This window comes from Oncorhynchus tshawytscha, linkage group LG10 (genome assembly GCF_018296145.1).
Source record: "Oncorhynchus tshawytscha isolate Ot180627B linkage group LG10, Otsh_v2.0, whole genome shotgun sequence".
In the NCBI taxonomy this organism is placed as follows: Eukaryota; Metazoa; Chordata; class Actinopteri; order Salmoniformes; family Salmonidae; genus Oncorhynchus; species Oncorhynchus tshawytscha.
The window spans coordinates 46743861-46765791 of NC_056438.1; the positions used below are offsets into that span (position 1 = coordinate 46743861).

Consider the following 21931-nt stretch of genomic DNA (forward strand, 5'->3'; position numbering starts at 1 on the left):
AATGAAAAGCATTCAGTTGAATGTCATCTGACATAATATTATCAGGAAGGGTAAGCACTTGTGCTAAACCATTTCTGACTGTGCCCTAAAGCTCCGTGGACTGTACAGTGGGCCTAATCAAGGATGGTGAAAAATATAGACGTTTGTGTAAACGTCATGGACACTCCTGTGCTCTATGCATTTGTTCTGCGGTGCAAGGTGATACGTCATTATTTCGAGTGGGAGTTGAGGCTCTCGATCTCGTCAGTTCTTTATTCATTTGCGCAGGTTTTTCGACATTTGTTCAAGTACACTTTTGACAGGGATATCTACACATTGCTGAGTTAGCTACTGTACCTAAAATATCATTCTGAAATATCACTGTTGGTGGAGAACATGAGTGTTGAGGCGTACGGGCCGAGCTCGCAGACTCTCACGTTCCTGGACACTGAGGAAGCCGACTTGCTTGGAGCAGATACCCAGGGTTCGGAATATGAGTTCACAGATTTTACCCTACCGAGCCAGACTCAAACAGGCCAGACGCAGAGTCAGTTGGACAACCAGGTTCGTGGAGTAATTGTTGCCTGTTTTGTGGCAAACTAGCTCGCTAACAGCGTTCTTAATATGGATCTTGGAGGTAGGTAGCTAGCTAGCTAGTTAGTTAGCAGAAGCTACTAGGTTAACATAGCTAGCTTTCGAGCTACATAGAAAACACATGCATCTGCCCCACAGGCCACGCAGCTGGCTAACGAATTAGCTTAGCCAGAATGTTTACATAATGATTTAGCATGCTAACATGAGTAAATATGCGTTCAGAGATGGACACCAGGAGTATTTGACGAGCAGTCTGTCGTTTTCTTGATAAGGTAGCCATGACTGAACCATTTATCTGCATGACAGTCACAACAGGTAGTTGGCATGCTTTAGATAGTAGGCATAACGTTACTAGCTAGCTGCTCCGAGTTTGCTACAGCAAGTGCATGTGATGGCAAGTTATCTAACTAGCTGTCAAATGCACTTGTAGCTAAAACCTTTTTATTTGTGGTGGTGTGTCCTTTTCCAGGTTATTTACATTATTTTTGCCACTGTCTTTAAATGTCCACGTTACTCTCCAGGTGAATGGACCTGATGGAGTTCTGCAGAATGGGGAAGACTCTGTTGTAAAAACAAGTCAACTCCTTGCAGAGTTGAACTTTGAAGAAGACGAGGAGGACACCTATTATACTAAAGACCTCCCAGTCCATGCATGCAGGTAATGTTCAGAACTACTTTTTAGTTCTGTCGGACAGATAACGAAAAGAAAAGAGGTTTGAAGTGTTGATAGCTTGTTTTATCCGACGTTACCTTGCTCTAAACACCAATATTAAAGTTGTCATTGTGTTATTTATTTCCTTTTGCCCAGTTACTGTGGTATTCACGATCCGGCATGCGTGGTGTATTGCAACACCAGCAAGAAGTGGTTTTGCAATGGACGCGGCAATACGTCTGGCAGGTAGGCTTCAAAGACCAACCAACGGGCGGTTGTTGACCTTCCATCTGTGGTGTATTTAGCTAAATGTAGTTGTTGTCTACTCGATGTGGGAGGCTGCACACATGAAGTAGGAATGTGATGCAAATGGAGACTGAATTGACTTGTACCATTTTAACATGGGTCAGAAAGACATTTACCTGAAATGTTGATAAACCTACATTTCACAATTACATTTGAGTCATTTAGCAGACACTCTTATTCAGAGCAACTTACGGTAGTGAGCGCATACATTTTTGTGCTTTTTCTCTCATCTACCATCTCAGTCACATTGTGAACCACCTGGTCAGAGCAAAGTCCAAGGAGGTGACTCTGCACAAGGACGGTCCTCTGGGTGAGACGGTGCTGGAGTGCTACAACTGTGGCTGTCGCAACGTCTTTCTCCTCGGGTTCATCCCCGCCAAGGCCGACTCTGTGGTAGTACTGCTTTGCAGGTAATGCAGATCTATGGTGTTTGTTAACCTTTATACCGTTCTGTATCACAATGATCAGATGCCCTGTTCTTAGGCCTTCTCAGACCCAGATCCAGTGGCTCTAATCATTGAATCAAATAGATTTTGTAATAGTGTGTTGATAGACGTAATGTGTGTGTTTTGGTAATGCAGGCAGCCATGTGCCAGTCAGAGCAGTCTGAAAGACATCAACTGGGACAGCTCCCAGTGGCAGCCGCTGATCCAGGACCGCTGCTTCCTCTCCTGGCTGGTGAAGATCCCCTCAGAACAGGAGCAGCTTCGGGCCCGCCAGATCACCGCCCAGCAGATCAATAAGCTGGAGGAGCTCTGGAAGGTTTATGAGATGCCTTATTTAGCATAAGTTAACCAGCAATTTGCTACAGGCCAGTGGCCTACTACTTTGGTCCTTTTGATATAAAAGCCAATTATAGAGCAGCACTCTTTTAGTTGTTGTTGTTTGACTGTATCTATCTGTCTTGGTGTCTTCAGGAAAACCCCACAGCCACTCTGGAGGACCTTGAGAAGCCCGGCGTGGACGAGGAGCCTCAGCACGTGCTGCTGCGCTATGAGGATGCCTACCAGTACCAGAACATATTTGGCCCCCTGGTCAAACTGGAGGCCGACTACGATAAGAAACTCAAAGAGTCCCAGGTAAGACCAACTGTGTTCTGCCGGACTGTTCAGGCTAGCTCTTCCTGCTTTTGGATGTAAAAGCAGTTTTGGTTTTACATGTATGATTGATCGTTCTCTCGTCTGTTTGTTTCACAGACCCAAGACAATATAACTGTCAGGTGGGACTTGGGACTCAATAAAAAGCGGATTGCTTATTTCAGCCTTCCCAAGACGGACTCAGGTGGTAATTCCTTTTTTTGTTCATCTCCATCAACGTCACGTGGTCCATGTCCATTCCATTCCGGCCACAACCTCCCCTTACATTCTCCCTGACGCGCATGCTGGCCTGTCTTCTAGTCTAAGTCTGAATGTGTGTGCATGTACGATTACATTTTTGTATGATGAATGTTCCATAATCTATCAATTCTATATTGTGCATTTCATAAGCTAATTCCCTTTCCCTTGCTGTCCCTCTTTTCATTCTCTGTATTTCTGTAGACATGCGCCTGATGCAGGGTGATGAAATTTGCCTGAGGTACAAGGGAGATCTTGCCCCACTCTGGAAGGGTATTGGACATGTCATCAAAGTACCAGACAGTATCCTTTTCATTGCTATGCTGTAACGTTGCTATCTTTTACTCTTCAGCATCTTGTTTGCCGCACAATTGATTGACGTAATTGTTTCTTTGTTTGGCGTTATCCTTTCAATAGCACCGCAGTATCGCCACATTAGTTTCTGGGAGGAATAGGTGTAAGGTTTTGTGGTGTATTGTCCTTAATCCTTCCCTAATAGACTATGGCGACGAGATAGCCATCGAGCTGAGGAGCAGTGCTGGGGCTCCCGTGGAAGTACCACATAACTTCCAGGTTGACTTTGTGTGGAAGTCCACCTCTTTTGACAGGTAGGAATCTTCTGACACAAATCAATATGTGATGCAATGGGTTGGGCTCAGCTGGCTTGACACGGGGACTTGTTACAACTTTCCTCCAGGATGCAGAGTGCCCTGAAGACCTTTGCCGTGGACGAGACCTCTGTGTCCGGGTACATCTACCACAAGCTGCTGGGTCACGAGGTGGAGGACGTGGTCATCAAGTGTCAGCTGCCCAAACGCTTCACCGCCCAGGGCCTGCCTGACCTCAACCACTCACAGGTGGGTGTTGTCGTAGACAGAATCTATGAGTATATTTGAGTTATTCCTTCGACGATTACGTTCGCTGACCGTTTGCCAGATGCCAACGTCGTGTGTCGTCACGTAGGTGTATGCTGTGAAGACCGTGCTGCAGCGTCCTCTCAGTCTCATTCAGGGGCCCCCTGGCACGGGGAAAACGGTCACCTCTGCCACTGTAGTCTACCACCTGGCCAGACAGGGCAACGGGTAAGATGTGCTCACTTAATAGGGGACACTATACACAGTACTTAGTAAACAACTTCCACTACAATAGTGACTACATTAGTGTTGGTAGAGGTCATCATTGCAAATGACACATTGTTCTCAGTTGAGCAACCAAAGGGTTAATAAAAGCCCCTTTTATCCGTCCCTAACACCAGTTGTGTGTGTTTCCTCAGGCCAGTGCTGGTGTGCGCTCCCAGCAACATCGCGGTGGACCAGCTGACTGAGAAGATCCACATGTCGGGCCTGAAGGTGGTGAGGCTCTGTGCCAAGAGCAGAGAGGCCATCGACTCTCCCGTGTCCTTCCTGGCTCTGCACAACCAGATCCGCAACATGGACAGGTAACCTGGGACTGCTACCCGGGGAGGAATGGTATCTTTATCTCATCAGGTGTCCTGTTAACTAGAGACAAAGGATCGATTCCACTTGAGAACTTAGCTATGGGCCACGAGAGTTGCCTCAGTTTGGAAGCATAGATGCGCAGGTCATGTTCCCGAGGTCTTTCCTCTGTCTTACAGCTTTTCTGCACGTTAGCCTTCATTATAGGCTACATAATTTCAGCACAGTAAAGAGCACTGTTTTCTCAGTTTGTTTTTCTGTATTTGTGTGCAGTATACCAGAGCTTCAGAAGCTGCAGCAGCTGAAGGACGAGACTGGGGAGCTGTCCTCCTCTGATGAGAAGCGATACAGGGCCCTGAAGCGCACCGCCGAGAGGGAACTACTCACGGTAACGCCTGCTCCTTTTCCACTCTCCCTTAAAACAAAGTCCTTCAAATGTCTTAATTCCACTGTGAATAAATATCTACTTCCTCAAGTTGATTATCACTGACCACGTCTCCCTTCACTCCCATCTCTGCTCCTCAGAATGCTGATGTGATCTGCTGTACCTGTGTGGGGGCAGGAGACCCCCGCCTGGCCAAGATGCAGTTCCGCTCCATCCTCATTGATGAGAGCACGCAGGCCACTGAGCCCGAGTGCATGGTGCCTGTCATACTGGGGGCCAAACAGGTACGTCTCAGTCTCTTAAGAAATCTCAAACCTCTAAGAAAAATGATGCCCAGTCACTTAGTTCAATGACAGGCCCCAACTTCTCTCTGTTTCTCATACAGAATGTTTATCAAAAGTTGTTGCTGATGGAAACGTGTAGTGCCATTTATTGCCTGCAGGTGTCTGTGCTTGGTTGAATTCAACATTGTTGCAGGTGCAGAACACTGAGTGAGGCACACTACCTACACCCAATGCTAGTTCCCAAACCACACGATTGGATTTGAATTGGAATGACCTTTCTGTTCATAGTAAATCTAGGATTTCTCGGTCTGTTTCTCTCCAGCTGATTCTGGTGGGAGACCACTGCCAGCTGGGTCCAGTAGTGATGTGTAAGAAGGCAGCCAAAGCGGGCCTGTCCCAGTCCCTGTTTGAGCGTCTGGTGGTGCTGGGCATCAGGCCCATCCGTCTGCAGGTGCAGTACCGTATGCACCCGGCCCTCAGCGCCTTCCCCTCCAACATTTTCTACGAGGGCTCCCTGCAGAACGGAGTCACCGCGGGTAAGTCACTGAGGGAGAAGGGATCGGGGCCAGTGTGTAGAACCCTCACAAACAGAGGTTAGGGTTAGCTTGTTCTGCTGATGTGCTTGGCCATCAAGCGGGGAATGGACTCCCTGCTGTCTACTAGCTAGATGGGCAGTTTACATAATCTGTCTCGAAAAGACCAAGAAAACAGAACAATCGTGTATTGCTTTATAACAGCAAGTTTTACTAAGTTTGCACAAGGTGGAAAACACTGAAAACAAAGCTAAAACATGTCACTGGCTTCTACACTTAATTCTGGATTAACCTTCATGTAAATGCGCTAACTCTCCCCAACTTGACCCCTTTCTTTTATTTATACAGCTGACCGCATCAAGAAAGGCTTTGACTTCCAGTGGCCACAGCCAGACAAGCCCATGTTCTTCTATGTGACCCAGGGCCAGGAGGAAATCGCAAGCTCCGGAACCTCCTATCTAAACAGGTATTTGACAAATGGAAGCATTTGTCATTTTTGACCAAACAGACAGACTTCATTCATAAAAAGTGTATTTCATTTTTGATTTTTTATGAATAAGCTTTTCTTTTCTCTTTCTCTCTGTGTACAGAACTGAGGCTTCCAACGTGGAGAAGATCACCACTAGGCTGCTAAAGGCCGGGGCCAAGCCTGACCAGATAGGCATCATCACCCCCTACGAGGGCCAGAGGTCCTACCTGGTCCAGTACATGCAGTTCAGTGGCTCCCTCCACACCAAGCTCTATCAGGTACAGCATGCTCACAGGGTTAGGGAGAAAGAACATAAAATAATGGCACGCCACTGTGGCACTCAAGTCTGTAGTGCTTTCTGCAGTGACCTTAAAAAAAAAGAAAAATGGCTACCTTTACTGTTTTTAAGTGGAGGCCAGATGGTGATTGGAACAGTACTAGTTCATAGTTTCTCTGTCTCTTGGCTCTCCCCAGGAGGTGGAGATAGCCAGTGTCGATGCCTTCCAGGGCAGAGAGAAGGACTTCATCATCCTGTCCTGTGTCAGAGCCAACGAGCACCAGGGCATCGGCTTCCTCAACGACCCACGACGTCTCAACGTGGCTCTCACCAGGGCCAGGTAAGTAACACCAGGACATGTGCAGTCCCTCTGTCTCCTGATGCTCAACAGATATTTTGAAACATCTTATTATTCTGTCTTTAAAAAAAATATATATCTTTTGCAAGACTATTTCAATGTTTGTCTTTGGTGGTATGTCAACCTTTTGCTGTGAGGATTCACAAATGATCATTACTCTGACAGTAAAGGAACTGTGTGTGTGTGTGTGTGTGTGTGTGTGTGTAGGTATGGGGTTATCATCGTGGGCAACCCCAAGGCCCTGTCCAAGCAGCCTCTGTGGAACCACCTTCTCAACTACTACAAGGAGCAGAAGGTTCTGGTGGAGGGACCCCTCAACAACCTGAGGGAGAGCCTCATGCAGTTCAGCAAGCCTCGCAAGCTGGTCAACGCCGTCAACCCTGTGAGTCTTGTCCAGCCCCTTGAGCACGCGCGTGTGTCTGACCGTGTACATGTTTACGCGGTGCGCTGTTTTTCCCGATTTTACTTTAGTGTAGACGGTACACCGTTATTAAAAAAAGAACGTGCGTCAGCTTCTGTTTCGACTTAGTGAAGTGTTTTTTTCTATGTGTGGGTTTTTCAGGGGGGCCGTTTCATGAGCACAGCCATGTATGATGCCAGGGAAGCTCTTATTCCTGGATCTGTGTATGACCGCAGCAGCACTGGTGAGAGGCGACGTCAAACTGTAAACTTGTGTGTCTTTGTACTTGTTTTGCCTTTGTCTAAAAATGGTCTCTTTTTATTCTCCCTTCAGCACGTACATCCAACATGTACTTCCAGACCCACGACCAGATTGGCATGATTGGCCCAGGCCCCATGGCCTCTCTGAACATCCCCATCCCCTTCAACCTGGTCATGCCCCCCATGCCCCCGCCAGGCTACCTGGGCCAGGTCAACGGCCCCCAAGCAGGCCGTGGCGGAGGTATGAAGAGTAAGGCGGGCGGAGGGGCACGAGGCGGACGCCAGAGGAGCCGTGGTATGGCGAGCCATGGCGGGGGCAACGGGCAGCACGGCCACATGAGTGGCAGCCAGGCCAGCCAGGACCTGGGCTCCCAGCCCTTCTCCCAAGGACCCCTCACACAGGGCTACATCACCATGAGCCAGCCCTCCCAGATGAGCCAGCCTGGCCTGTCCCAGCCTGAACTCTCCCAGGTAAGTCAGCAGAACCCTTTACATATTCATCTTTTAGCAGACTTTATTGGTATGACGTAGACATACAGGCATGAAAATCAGCAGGCTAAAAGCTTCTCCTTTGTTGTTTTCCTTACAGGACAGCTACCTTGGCGATGAGTTCAAGTCCCAGATTGACGTGGCCCTCTCCCAAGACTCCACCTACCAGGGTGAACGAGCCTATCAACATGGCGTGACTGGACTGTCCCAGTACTAGAGTGTAAGACGACAGTTATCTGTGAACTTTTTGCACTGTACATTCTATGAGCTAAGCCAACAGTTACTGTAAGATGTTATTTAGTAATATCATAGTATCAGGTGGAGTAAGTAGGATACCAGAAGCTCTCTATCAGGGTATTACAATTATCTTTTGTTTTTATTTTACTCTTAGGTCGTGGGAAAAGGAGCTAAGCCTGTGCTGAGCTTAGTTCGCCTGCATTTTAATCTGGGTAAAATCAAAAAAAGAAACATGGATACCCGTTTTCCACGGCTACAACTGAAGCACCACTGTGTGAAAGCAACAGGAGAGAGACCGAGAGAGACCAACCAATCACAAGAGTGAGAGCAAAATGGGGGTTGAGCTGGACAGGCCGAGCGAGTGGGAGGGAGGGAGAGAGGAGGCCCTGCTCGCACACGGAGAAATGGAGAAAAAGGAGAAGCAGCATACGTCGGAAGTAGCGCCATCGGAGAGATGGGACCTCCGGTGATGATTTGAGGGACGAAGGTTGTGGATCCTCTTTGGGGGACACAGGAGTCACATCTCCCCGCCTCCCGGGACCACCAGTTAGTTGGCCGAGTTCCTTGCTCTTGGAGCAGAGAGACTGAGAAGAGGAGTTCTAACACAACCCTTCAAGCTCAATCCACAAAACCGTCTCCTGCCAGCCAGAAGGGGGGGGGGGAAGCAGTCAGTCGATTTGGGAAAATTTCTAACCTCAAAGTTGAACCGTGCTCTGCATTTGAACATGTTTGAGAGAGGAGAGGGCTCGTGCGGACCAAGAGGTCTTGGTGGAACATCTCAAGCGGAATCAAATGGTGCAGGAGTCGGGAAAGGGTTCTGACCCTTCATCTTTTTCAGCTTTGAGTTGGAAAGTTTTCTACACGAGGTCTGTCGTCGCAGAGGTTCTGAAATAAGAAGCTTGTGAATTTCGCTGGCTTTCCGCTTGGGTCTTTCAAGGTGGTCTACTAAGGAAAAGTGGTGGAATGGCTCTTGGAAACTATTAAAGGAAGACATTATTGTCTCGAGATCCAAAGTGGTAGTTTGCGAGACAAGTTTTCATTTTTTTCCTGCTGTGTATCGTTCTGTAGTACAAAAAGAGTAAAAAGAATATCATAACCAACTGATTGTAATCGATTGAAGCAGCTATCACTTGATCTTCTAAATGACATCCAGGTTATTAGTTTAAAAAGCATCACAGCTCCACAGACATGAAAGCGCTTGTAGGACACACATCTTTTCCATGGCTACAATTCATTAACCCCACAGTAAGGGGGGGAAGTTATCCCTAGAGCCCTAAGTTTAAACATGAAATTCTGTATTAAATCATGTTTTCCTTTTATTGGTCATGATTCGCTTAGCTTCAGATAAGAGGTGCTTCACATGGGAACATGAATTTATGTTCAGAGAGGTTATAGACATGAAGCTTGTGAATACTACAGTCATAAGACTGGAAGTCTTGAAGTATAACTGACTACAAAGGAAGGTTGGAAGCGTCTGGCACCTGCTAAATGTAGGTATTCAGTGCTGGCTATCATTGGCCCCATATGAAAAAGATAACTGAAATGTATGAGTTTCTTGACAGATGGGAGGCATTTCTGTCTGCCAGAGGACGTGAATTCATTTTGGTCCACGTTGGTGTTGTAGACACAGGTAGTTTTTATTTAGTGCCCATTTTTAAAGGGTGTGGTGTAGATTTGTCTAGCCCCCACCACATCTTGCCCCCTTTAAAAAGTGTTGGGGGATGTAGTAGATTGCGTGAACTGTATTTTCCAGTTGAAGTTGACATTTGACTTTTGCCCTCAATGTCCTTTTAGTTTTGATGAAAACGCCAATACTTACATCTTCAAACATGAAGTAGGCCTACCCTGTCTCACACAGAGAGATGTTGATGTCGTTTGTATCATTCATGGTAAAGTTTCCCACGTGTAAAGTAGTATTTTGTGTAAGTCCTATTTCTGTCACTTCCCTGCCATGCAGTGCTTGACTTGGACAGAAATAGGTACCGGTACTTATTTTGTGTGCCGGTACTGCTTATATTTATGTGCAGGAGCTAGGGTTCGGCGGTATCCAGATTTTCTTACAGTTTCTGTACCATACTGGGGTATACGGTATTACCGGAAGTGCACACAAGGGGCGCTATTTCAAAACAATAATAAGCACAAACCCCCCCCCACCCATACCGTGGGCAGTATTGAAAATCATACTGTCTGTATTTTGAAATATCCTGGTATATCGCCAAGCCTAGCAGGACTCCACAATACTTTTGAGCTAATATTCTATAAGAGGTACAGCAGTTCAAGCAGTAGAACATTTTAGGTGCCGGGTCTCCGCTCCGGTGAGCTCCTGCCCAAGTCTAGCGCTGCTGCCATGTTCGTTTTAGGTTTGAGATCTTTCACTCTGATATGATGAAATGTGTGTAACCATCACTCAGTAATTGTGGTACCCTTCCTTCCATGCTTGTGATAATTAAGTATCATTTGACATTTTTCATGTAATTTTGCTGAGTCGTGAGAGGCTGCGATTTTCACAAGTCGTAGTTGTATGCTAGTGACGTGGTTAAACAGTCTGTTATGAACACCTGTGGAAAGATGTTTAAGATGCCACCCATTCTGACTAAATCTTTGTACTTACCAAAATATCTGATGATATCTGTATCTTATAGACATTAACCACTACCCTCAGATAAATTATGAAAATGTGTTATTTTCCCGTGACAACTATCCCTATCTGACAAACTGTGTATGTGCCATTCAATAGTACACATCAATTGGCAGTTTTCATCACTAAACATTCATGTATTTTTGTTGTTCCTTTATGAAATCGGCCTATAATTTCAAAGGGGGAACTACTGAAGAGAAAGGAAATGTTGCTACAACTAAATGCAGAGCATTGAAATTCAAGTAGATTAATTATCAGCAAATGACCCTTTGAACTGTGTTTGAAGATGAGCAAACAACATCACTTTTGAGTGCTCCATGAGGTACAGGGAATTTAGAATGCAAAGAACCTTCAATTTGGACAAAATAGCCAACCCCCCCCCTTGCCTGTCTGATCTTAGTATTATTTGCCTCTGAGGGGGTTTTGTATTGAAGTGAGCGAAGTGATATTTCTTTCTCTGTGGAAATAGTTTGAATATGATTGTAGTTCTTTGGTCATCTGTGTTGCTCACTGCAATATCATCCTTGTAAAATCTTTGAAAAATAAAAGGTTGCTTCTTTTTGTTCATTTTAAGTGATTTAACTTCTTTAACGAATCACTGGAATTATGATTAACTCAACTGCTACCAGCACTGAGCTTTAAAGACTTGACATCTAGGCCCCATAGGTTATTGCAGAACCCAAAACTCAAGCTTAGGCCTACATGTGGACTTCAGAATTGTTGTCCTCGTTAGCCTATCATTGTAAACCCTTGTGTGGTGTTCATGTTCTTGATATTCACTTAATGTTCGCGGGTCTGATGGACCATAACAATTTACGTAAAAATACTTAATACTTAGATGTTGCCTTTAATCAATTACAAGCACTATAGACAGCATACATGGTTCATATTTACATCTGCTAGATCACATTTATCAATAAAAGCGCACATTTTTTGGCAAACATCTATGAAAATCATGACGGGTGGAATAAATCATGTTTATCTTGAACAAATATAAGTGAAACAAGGTTTTCATCACTAATGTGTATTGCTTTGAACTGAACAAATTGGAAGGACACATTTTTGTATTTTATGGAAATGATAAATGAGCCCCATTGAACACAGGCCGGTCTACACCACAAATGAAGGCCTGTCTACACCACATGAGGGACAGAGTTTTACTGTGTGTGTTGCATATGTATTTCTTGCACTTGATGCATGTGTACTGTGTCTTCCTGTCCTTGGGTCCACACACATTACAGCACTGCTTCTTGTTGCTACCGGCTTCATTTAGAATGATGAAAACACTTAGTTCAGGAATTTTACTAACATCTCACTCACTCACATATATACAGTTGAAGTCAGAAGATTACGTACACTTAGGTTGGAGTCATTAAAACTCATTTTTCAACCACTCCACAAATTTCTTGTTAATTAACGAACTATAATTTTGGCAAGTCGGTTAGGACATCTACTTTGTGCATGACACAAGTCATTTTTCCAACAATTGTTAACAGACAGATTATTTCACTTAATTAATTCACTGTATCACAATTCCAGTGGGTCAGATGTTTACATACACTAAGTTGACAATGCCTTTAAACAGCTTGGGAAATTCCAGAAAATGACGCCATGGCTTTAGAAGCTTCTGATTGGCTAATTAATATAATTTGAGTCAATTGGAGGTGTACCTGTGGATGTATTTCAAGGCCTTCCTTCAAACTAAGTGCCTCTGCTTGACATCATGGGAAAATCTAAAGAAATCAGCCAAGAACTCAGATAAAAAATTGTAGACCTCCACAAGTCTGGTTCATCCTTGGGAGCAATTTCTAAATGCCTGAAGGTACCATGTTCATCTGTACAAACAATAGTATGCACTTATAAACAGCATGGGGCCACGCAGCCGTCATACCGCTCAGGAAGGAGACGCGTTCTGTCTCCTAGATATGAACGTACTTTTGTGCGAGAAGTGCAAATCAATCCCAGAAAAACAGCATGGACATTGTGAAGATGCTGGAGGAAACCGATACAAAAAGTATCTATATCAACAGTCAAACGAGTCCTATATCGACATAACCTGAAAGGCCGCTCAGCAAGGAAGAAGCCACTGCTCCAAAACCACCATAAAAAAGCCAGACTACGGTTTGTAACTGCACATGGGGACAAAGATCATACTTTTTGGAGAAATGTCCTCTGGTCTGATGAAACAAAAATAGAACTGTTTAGCCATAATGACCATTGTTATGTTTGGAGGAAAAATGGGGAGGCTTGCAAGCTGAAGAACTCCATCCCATCTGTGAAGCACGGGGGTGGCAGCATCAAGTTGTGGGGGTGCTTTGCTGCAGGAGGGACTGGTGCACTTCACAAAATAGATGTCATCATGAGGCAGGAAAATCGTGGATATATTGAAGCAACATCTCAATATATCAGTCAGGAAGTTAAAGCTTGGTCGCAAATGGGTCTTCCAAATGGACAATGACCCTGAACATGCTTCCAAAGTTGTGGCAAAATGGCTTAAGGACAGCAAAGTCAAGGAATTGGTGTGGCCATCACAAAGCCCTGCCCTCAATCCTATAGAAAATGTGTGGGCAAAACTGAGAAAGCGTGTAAGGAGGCCTACAAACCTGACTCAGTTACACCAGCTCTGTAAGGAGGAATGGGCCAAAATTCACCCAACTTCTTGTGGGAAGCTTGTGGAAGACTACCCAAAATGTTTGACCCAAGTTAAACAATTTAAAGGAAATGCTACTAAATACTATTTGAGTGTATGTAAACTTCTGACCCACTGGGAACGTGATGAAAGAAACAAAAGCTGAAATAAAACATTCTCTCTACTTTTATTCTGACATTTCACATTCTTAAAATAAAGTGGTGACCCTAACTGACCTAAAACAGGGAATTTTTTACTTGGATTAAATGTCAGGAATTGTGAAAAATAGAGTTTAAATGTATTTGACTAAGATGTATGTAAACATCCGACTTCAACTGTAGTGACAGCAGACCAAAGTAGGAGAGTCAGACACACACACATGAAACATCACACACTTACCTCCGGTATTGGAGTTGTTGGTTCTGCGGGCCGGGTGGATGGGGCACCAGCATCCTTCTCATGAATCCTCCTCACGATGGCTGCAGAAGCTGGGGTCCTTGGATTGTAGGTCTTACCAATGCCTTGCCCAACTCCTCGAGAAAGCTGTCTCCTCTGGAGCTTCCCTCCGTCCCAATCTGGGTTCAACATCATCCAGATGACAAATGTGCACGTTGTATGAGCTGGTCTGGTGTCTCGGTTATTGAAGCGGATAATCTTGGAAATAATGTGGAAGTTTTCCAGAGACGTTGCATGGAAAAGTTATCTGCCAGTTTCTGCATCCCACATGGATTCTGTGGATTCTGCATTGGATCTGAAAACACCAACAAGGATAACAACCCTAAAGTATGCATGTAAATGAGTTTGGTCCATCTCTCCCCAATAACACGCCTTCCCTCCATATTAGTGCAGCCCAGAATGATTTTCTGGATAGTTTCTGGGATGAACAGTTCAAAAGAAGACTATGTCCTGTACATAAGTAACCTCCATCCGTGTCGGTCCTGGTTGCATCCTTATCACATTGGCAGCCATGCGGGGTGGCTCATTCCTTCAGCAAGAAGACCATTCAATTTCACTTTTTTTTTACATCTGTATTTCTCCTCCTTCAGGCTGCTGATGATCTGGTTGCTAACGGGCTGGTCCTGGACAGGCTGAGGGTCAACCTCATCCTCTCCTTCCAACTCACTGTCAGACTCCGAATTGACAGAGACATGATCCTCATATTCGGAAGATTTTTCATCTTCCAAAGAGGAAGGATGCTCCTTCCACACCAGCTTCTCTCTCTGCAAAAAAAAATATTTCTAAGGCCCTCTGAGCAGAGATTATTTTTGCCATACTGATTGATTGTGGTAAGGAGCCACACATGCAAAGCTATTTATTTATGTCCCTCCCCCAATTTGCACCTGGCTGGGGTCGAATGTGGGAAAATACATTATTTCGATATGTTGTAAAAAAATTTAAAAAAAATGTAAATAAAAAATTGAAATTATGTATTGTAATAACATTGTGCAGGATCCCGCAAGACATTGTGTAGTTTCACACACTACCAAGGGTAAAGAGTGCGAGAAAAGCGGGAGACAGACAGGTTCTTGGTGTTATGTTGAAACAGCAGGCCCAGGGAGGAGGAAGACAAAGTGAAGGCACATAGCAAACCTTTTTGTTTAGTTTTTACTTGTTTTCACCTACACACACACTTTTCCACACTTTTATTACCCTCGGGTCAAGTGGATCCGAATACCACATATGTAATATAAATGTGTAGGGGGGTACACAGTGTGCACTCAATAAAAATGTGTTATTTTACAGAAAATGTGCCAAGGCCCATGAGTCTCAGGTTGAAAACAATAATGAATTGTATAATTTTTATTTGAGTCAACTTTGAAAATGGGTCCCACAGTCCCCAACACCACACAAGGGTTATTGAATTTATTTTAATGTGAGCAATATGAAAATGAAATAGTGTATGGCCTTAATTAGTGTTAAGTAGGCCATATTTATTTGCCTATGGTCAACAATGAAGTAGTTTACAGCACGAGTTTTGTCATTAAAATGAAATGGAATTTGACCCACCACCAAACTGTAACCAGCAGGTGGTGGTATATCGACTGGTTATAAACACAACTGTAGGAAATCGTTACCATGAAGCGCTGCACCGCGCGAGGTTCTTGACGGGATAAGAAATGTAACCAATATAAAAGTAGCGATACTTTGTAGCCTACCAGTGCATAACACTGTATGCTTGCGTCTCACATTGAGCCGTCAAGAGGAGTATAGCCTAGAACCAGAGCTTCGCAGGGCACTGCGCTACAACAAGGTTACTGAAGTACAGCCAAAGATAAGAAAATCGGAGAAATATGCACATGATGGACCGCCCGGACTGTGGCAACTGATACACGTTGCTCCAGTTTAGTGATGCCATCGATGTCCAACGTCGTAGTAAGCCTTTCCAAGTGAAGGGACAGAGCGCATATCATTTCATTGGCAGCTAATGTCCACAGTAGCCTATTCACAGTCAAGTCTTGCCCTTTGCAGTGAAATTCCGGTGGTAAATTGGGAAGCATCCGTATCCGGACACAGGAGAGGAAGGATTTCAGCGCCACTATTCTAAAACATAAAGGAGCCCGTATTAGATCTGGATCAATACATCTCATTAATATTTTACAACGACATGAGGTGAGTGTTTCGAGTAACTATTCAACTCTCACTGACTTATTGCATTGGACCGCTGCTAAATTTGCTATGGGAGAAAAGTTTAGGCTATGCTGCAGTCAGGACCATATTTCAATAGACGGGACAATTCGTTTTAATATTGGTGTACACAAACCTTGATCTGTAAATTGAAAGGCTATTGATACATTGACCAACCGATCACTTTTTTCCCCCGGTCATTATTATCTAGTCCAGTTGTCTGTTTATGTCAAAATATTGTTTGCTGTTGAAACCATAATCTTGATGTGCGTACATCAAGATGACGTTTTCACCCGAAACATTTTGTAACACAAATCAGTGTGTGTTAATTTCCTTCTTCCATAGAAAGAACACATCTCCTGCTTAATAAGATGTATCCACACCATCGAGAAAGGTAAGTGGCTGTCATTACAGTGGTGATATCCTCTCCTGAACACCTACTCAATAGCCCCTGTTGTCTGTTGTCGGTGGTGGCATAATGACCACAAAGTCCAAAGAGATCCATCCCAACAGTTGTCAGTAAAAATATTGGTGTAATGACCTTGGGATGCCTATGACTCTTACAGGACCTCTACTTCAACAGGACGAGAGAGAGAGTCTTCTCTTGTGTCTTATGGAGTAGTAGTCTGATAGTGCACGGATCTGTGATCACAACGCAAGTAGGTCAAATGGCTCTGGAATTACATTTACAAGTTTTGGAGTGATGTTGATGTTGCATCTGAGAATATCGCACTAGATTCATTGTTTCTTGATGTTATATTGATAATAAGTGGTTTCAAACTTGATTTACAAAGTAAACCAGTTAGTGTTTATGCTGTTTATCCGTTTATCTCATGTTATGTTAGTGGTACTGCAGAGACCAGCACTACCTTATTTGAGCAGTACATTTATGTAATTGCTCTAAGGCCACTGTTGGGCTATTATTGCTGTACTCATTCAGGGAGAGTAGTACTCGCCGAGCACAGTATGCCACCAGAATCTCCTCTACAGAAGCATCCATGTAAATTGTTCTGTTTACAGCGTGGTGAGGAATCTACTGTAATACTATGCCAAGAAACCCGTTAGAACTGATAGTGGGAGTGGTACACCATTCTACAAAAAGAGAACATGAATTAAAGTGGTTGTTAATCATAATAGATATAGGAAAAGCATCGTTGTGGATTTCCATCATCAGAAGCTTGTTTTTCATTATCTGAAATCGGATTCTTCTCCCTACCTCTATCCTGGTGGAATTCAGCTCACCTATTTAACAGCTGGAGCATATCTAATGAAACCAATCAATATTTTCAAACCGTGTGCAGGGTACAAATTAGGGCCCCCTATAACAATTCAAATATAAATGTGAGCACCCCCCTGAAATTGTGACTGTGTGTGCGCGCACGACTGTGCACATACTATGTGTGTGTGTGTGTGTGTGTGTGTGTGTGTGTGTGTGTGTGTGTCTGTGCAGCATATGTACACACAGCACACGTACGCACATCCCACTAAGCCATGTCCATCTGTTTAACATGAAGGATGAATAGTGGATCCTGGAAAGAGATCCGTTATCCATTTAGCTCCAACAGAGAGACAGTCGTCTGAAACACTGAAACATCTGGCTTGCGCTGTGCCTGATGCAAGCCCTCAGGTCTCTCGTAGCGCCACACCTCCTTGGCACTGGAGGAATGCGTGTGGAGGTTAAAGAGGCAGCTCCCTGGCGTCCCGGTGGCTCAGGCTCTGCAGGGTGATCTCATCGCATTGGGGTGATCCCTGTGGAGCCGGGAGCCAGTAAAGTTGCTCCCTATGATAATAGAGGCTTGAAGGACAAACCCAACTGACCAAAAGACCAATCAGATGGATGGAGGGTGTAGCTCAGTCCCCATAGAGGATAATTTCTCATGCCTGGTCAAAGTTGGGCTAACAAACCCTTCCCTAATTTCGGCACCAAACGCTCCATGAAAATAACAATCTAATCCAGAATGTCAATCAATTTTCTCATATGTAAAGTAATAATCGGGAAGCTTCGGTGCCAACATGGTAGTCGCTGAATTTCCATGTCTCAAAGTGAGATTGCCGAACTTTGTAGCCTACCGTTTCTGTCCGACTCTGTTCCATGGCACTGCTTCCGTCCCCTGCCTGGCCAACCCTCTGATCAGTGTCTGTCTGAGCCTAGGGTGACTGCCAGCCTTATAGAAGCTGGTTATTAAGCACGAGATCAGCTGACAAGAGTGGGATTACTGTGTGATGAGACAGAGAATTACAGCTCAGGGTTTTTATCAGGGAGTTTGCCAAACATGGTCCACAAGCCCATCGAGGGGTGTGTGTGTGTGTTAGAGAGGGGGAGAGAGAGTCTGTGGGTCTGCTTTGATGGTGGTAGTTGTTATTAGCAGTAGGGTTAATGTGAAGAAAAGTCTTGACGTGGAAAGTAATAACGCTGGCTAGCAACCAATAGTTGTCATTGTAAGCTCATTGTTTTTGTATACTTGGGATTCTTGAGGTTGGAATGTTAGTCCTGTGCTAATTTACACCAAAACTCATGAGATTTAGAGATCCTGGCACATAGAATTAGAGCAAAGATTCAACACCCATTAACTTAAATCTGACCCTGTGTCTGCTTACCTTCATCACCGAAGAGGTCAGACTAGAGTTCATTTGAATACAGTTTAATGTGCACAGTGACCTGGTATTTGCCATGTCTTAAATCATCCATAAATGATCTAGTTGATATTCGTGCTAGATTTATTTTACTTATCGCATTTATTTTACTTATCAATGTTGCGGGTGATACCTGGGTGTCCAGTGGTGAGGGATGTATGTGCCTAGGTCAACAGCCGATCTCTCACCCCCATGGGGACTTAGATGCGTTCTGGAGGGCAGGTAGCAGGAGCAGATATGAAGTTCAGGGAGGAGGCGAGGCCCTGGTCGATGAAGTTCCCAGCGGCACCGGAGTCCACTAGAGCTGTAGAGACAACACTTGAGGGACAGCCAGCCAGTGAAATAGGAACCATAAAGGGTTTGGTGGGAAACAATGATAATGGCGTACTCACTCCTAACCTGGGAAATGGAAGATCACGGGGCTGCCTGGGTTAGGGCGCACCGGACACCGCTGAAGCTGGTGCCCCTCCTGGTGGCAATAGGAACAGAGCCCCAGCTGTCTCTGGCGACGCCGCTCTGCCACGGAGAGGTGTGTGGCCCGTACCTCCATGGGTTCAGGCTCTGCCTCAGGACAGCCAAAGGAGGGAGGAGAGTGGTGATCTGTACACCGGTGCTCCCGAGGAAGGTTATCCAGACGAATGGGCATCGAGATGAGAGTGTCAAAGGATATGTTGTCATCCCGACATGCCAACTCCGTCAGGGCCTCCTTGCGCAGTCCACTGCGGAATAGAGGGCGGAGCGGCGGCTCATTCCATCCGCTGGAGGCTGCCACAGTCTGAAAGGTGAGGGCGTACTCCGCAACAGTCTGGGCCCTCTGCCGGTGCTGGAAAAGTCGCTCACCTCCCTCTCTGCCCTCTGGAGGATGGTCGAAGACTGCCCTGAACAGAGCCATGAACCTCTCATAGGAACCCAGCTCGTTCTCTCTCCCAGATGGCCGTAGCCCACTTCAACGCCCGTCTGGCCAGCAGGGATATTACCATGGCAACCTTGGACCTCTCGGTGGTGGGAGCTCTCGTCTGATAGGCGAAATAGAGAGGGAACTGGAGTAGGAAGCCACAGAATTTTGATGGAGTACTGTCATATTTCTCTGGAAGGGACAGTCAGCATTCCTGACCTGGGTGGAAGAATGGGTAGTGTGGGGGGCTGGCTCACTGTAACAACCCATGGTAGGAGGCCCTCTGATAGGGGTATAGAGAACCTCACTGGCGGTGTCGAGGCACTAGAGAACGTACCCAGTTTTGCCAGCTGGTCATGGTGTTTATGGAGTAGATACTGTAACCTTGTTCGTTAACCGTCTGGAAGAGCGTTGAATCTTCTGCTGCTTCCATATTGTGAGGTGTCATTCTGTAATGTACAGGTGCAGAAGGTGAGTTTAATACTGAACAGATACAAAGAACAAACATGGGAAGGGTACTGAACGCGAGAGAAAACCAATAACACCTAAGGACTGATGACAACTGAGGATTAAATAAAGAGGGAGTAATCAGGGCATTGATAAAGTCGAGGTGTGTCGAATTATGGGACGCAGGTGTGAATAATGATTGTTTGCCAGAACCGATGGTTAGTAAACTGGCTACGTTTTTTTTGTTAGTGGGGGAATAAGACTGAGATGTCTTATTTAAGATAATCTTTGTTTGAAGGGGTTTCAGACATTTTTGGAAGATGGGCAGGGATAGGGGAAACTTCTTCCACCATTGGGGTACCAGGACAGAAAAGAGTTTTGACTGGGCTGAGTGGGAGCTGACCCCTGTAGGGGTAGGAGGGCCAAGAGACCTGAGGTGGCAGAACGGGGTGCTCGGGTTGGGGTGTAGGGTTTGAGCATCGCCTGAAGTTATGGACCAGGGTCTTGAAGTGGATGCAAGCTTAAAATGGAAGCCAGTAGAGTGTGCTGAGGAGCGGAGTGACATTGGATAACTTGGGAAGGATGAACACAGTGGCGTCAGTTCAGCTAAACGTGGGCATGGCAAAGTGGGTATGGCAAAGTGGGGTGTACACCAAGCCGAGTGATTTGGTGTATAGAGAAAAGAGGAGAGGTCCTAGAAACGAGCCCTGGGGGACACCAATAGTGAGAGCATGTGGTGCAGACACAGATCCTCTCCACGTCACCTGGTAGGAGCGACCTGCCAGGTAGGATGCAATCCAGGAGTGTACAGAGTCTGAGATGTCTATCCTTGAGATGGTGGAGAGGATGTGATGGTTCAGTGTTGATGGCAGCGGGTAGATCTAGGAGGATGAGAATAGAGGAGAGAGAGTCAGCTTTTGCAGAGAAGAGAGCCTCCGTAACACAGAGGAGAGTGGTCTCAGTTTAGTGAGCCGTCTTAAAACTTGACTGGTTAGGGTCAAGAATGTCGTTCTGAGAGAGATAACAAGAAAGTTGGTCATAGACAGCATGCTCAAGTGTTTTGGAAAGCATAGAAAGAAGGGATACTGGTCTGTAGTCAGAGGGGTCGAGTGTTGGTTTCTTGAGGAGGGAAGCGACTCTGACCGTCTTGAGCCAATGGTCAGGGAGGAAGGAAGTGAAGAATGGGAGGTCTCCAGAGATCGTCTGGAGGAGGGGATGGGGTCGAGTGGGAAGGTTGTTGGGTAGCTGGACATCACGGGTATAAGGATTTCATCTGGAGAGAGAGGGTAGAAAGAGGTCAAGGCATAGGGTAGTTCTGTGTAATTGGGACCAGTGGACTCAGTTGGCTGAGTGGATGTCATCAACCTTTCTTTCAAAGTGGTTGACAAAGTTGTTCGCAGAGAGGAAAGGGGAGCTGGTGGAGGATTAAGGATGAGAAGAAGGTGGAAGAGGATTGGAGGCAGGAACTTGAAATGTATAGTGGTAGAAAGCAGCTTTAGCAGCGCATGCAGAGGAAGAGAAGGTAGAGTAGAAGGATGATAGGTCCTCCGGAAATTAGTTTTCCTCCATTTTTGCTTAGCTGCCCATAGCCCTGTTCTGTGAGCTCGCAGTGAGTCACTCCGCCATGCAGCAGGAGGGGAGGGCCGAGCCGGCCTGGAGGAAAGGGGATAGTGAGAGTCATAGGATTCTGAAGGAGAGGAGAGTATGGTCAAAGGGACAGGAAACAGGAAAGAAAAGGATTTAGCAGAAGGGAGAGATGATATGATAGAAGAGGAGAGAGTGGTGGGAGAGAGAGGGCGAAGAATGTGATGGCGCATGCCCATCTGGGAAGGCTGAGTGGGCTAGGTGGCCTAAGTAGGTAGGGTTGGAGGATGGGGTGAGGGGGTTTGCAAGGAGATTAGCACGAACAGCCTCTAGTAAATGAAGCGCATTGCCTGCCTTGTGAGTGGGAGGGGACTGGGAAAAGGTGAGGTCTAAAGAGTAAAGTTGTGGAAAGAAAGAGGTGGAAAGAAATTGAGGTCAGGCGTTGGGAGGTTGAAGTCGCCCAGTACAATGAGTGGTGAGCCATCG

General features: G+C 45.6%; 2 protein-coding genes across 4 annotated transcripts in view; both read left to right on the forward strand.

The window, feature by feature from the left end:
* Positions 1-178: 178 nt before the first annotated feature.
* LOC112260316 (regulator of nonsense transcripts 1) lies at positions 179-11204 on the forward strand. 2 transcript variants are annotated; one of them, XM_024435329.2, is made up of 23 exons: positions 179-543; positions 1095-1231; positions 1382-1471; positions 1774-1941; positions 2113-2293; positions 2449-2610; positions 2728-2815; positions 3070-3168; positions 3365-3473; positions 3563-3722; positions 3829-3947; positions 4139-4303; positions 4575-4689; positions 4827-4970; positions 5293-5506; positions 5852-5969; positions 6094-6250; positions 6447-6589; positions 6815-6989; positions 7170-7251; positions 7341-7738; positions 7857-7976; positions 8148-11204. In XM_024435329.2, exons 1-22 carry the CDS (start codon positions 376-378, stop codon positions 7971-7973), a joined length of 3309 nt encoding a protein of 1102 aa, XP_024291097.1. In that variant the 5' UTR covers positions 179-375; the 3' UTR covers positions 7974-7976; positions 8148-11204. The 2 variants fall into 2 exon arrangements, with proteins under 2 accessions (XP_024291097.1, XP_024291098.1); XM_024435330.2 differs by having other exon boundaries at positions 2728-2812.
* Positions 11205-15330: 4126 nt separating this feature from the next.
* LOC112260318 (homer protein homolog 3) overlaps positions 15331-21931 on the forward strand; it is a 35278-nt gene continuing 28677 nt past the window's right edge. For both annotated transcript variants that reach the window (XM_024435333.2, XM_024435334.2), the window contains exons 1-2: positions 15331-15870; positions 16231-16279. In XM_024435333.2, coding sequence (XP_024291101.1) covers positions 16257-16279 — 23 coding nt within the window. In that variant the 5' untranslated portion in view covers positions 15331-15870; positions 16231-16256. The remainder of the gene's footprint in view (positions 15871-16230; positions 16280-21931) is intronic.

Excerpts from the sequence above, each read along its gene's own strand:
- LOC112260316 (XM_024435329.2), top strand. The coding sequence starts at position 376 with ATGAGTGTTGAGGCGTACGGGCCGAGCTCGCAGACTCTCACGTTCCTG. Across the intron at positions 3,169-3,364 it reads TGTCATCAAAGTACCAGACA|ACTATGGCGACGAGATAGCC; the intron begins GTATCCTTTTCA and ends CTTCCCTAATAG. Across the intron at positions 3,723-3,828 it reads CTGACCTCAACCACTCACAG|GTGTATGCTGTGAAGACCGT; the intron begins GTGGGTGTTGTC and ends GTCGTCACGTAG.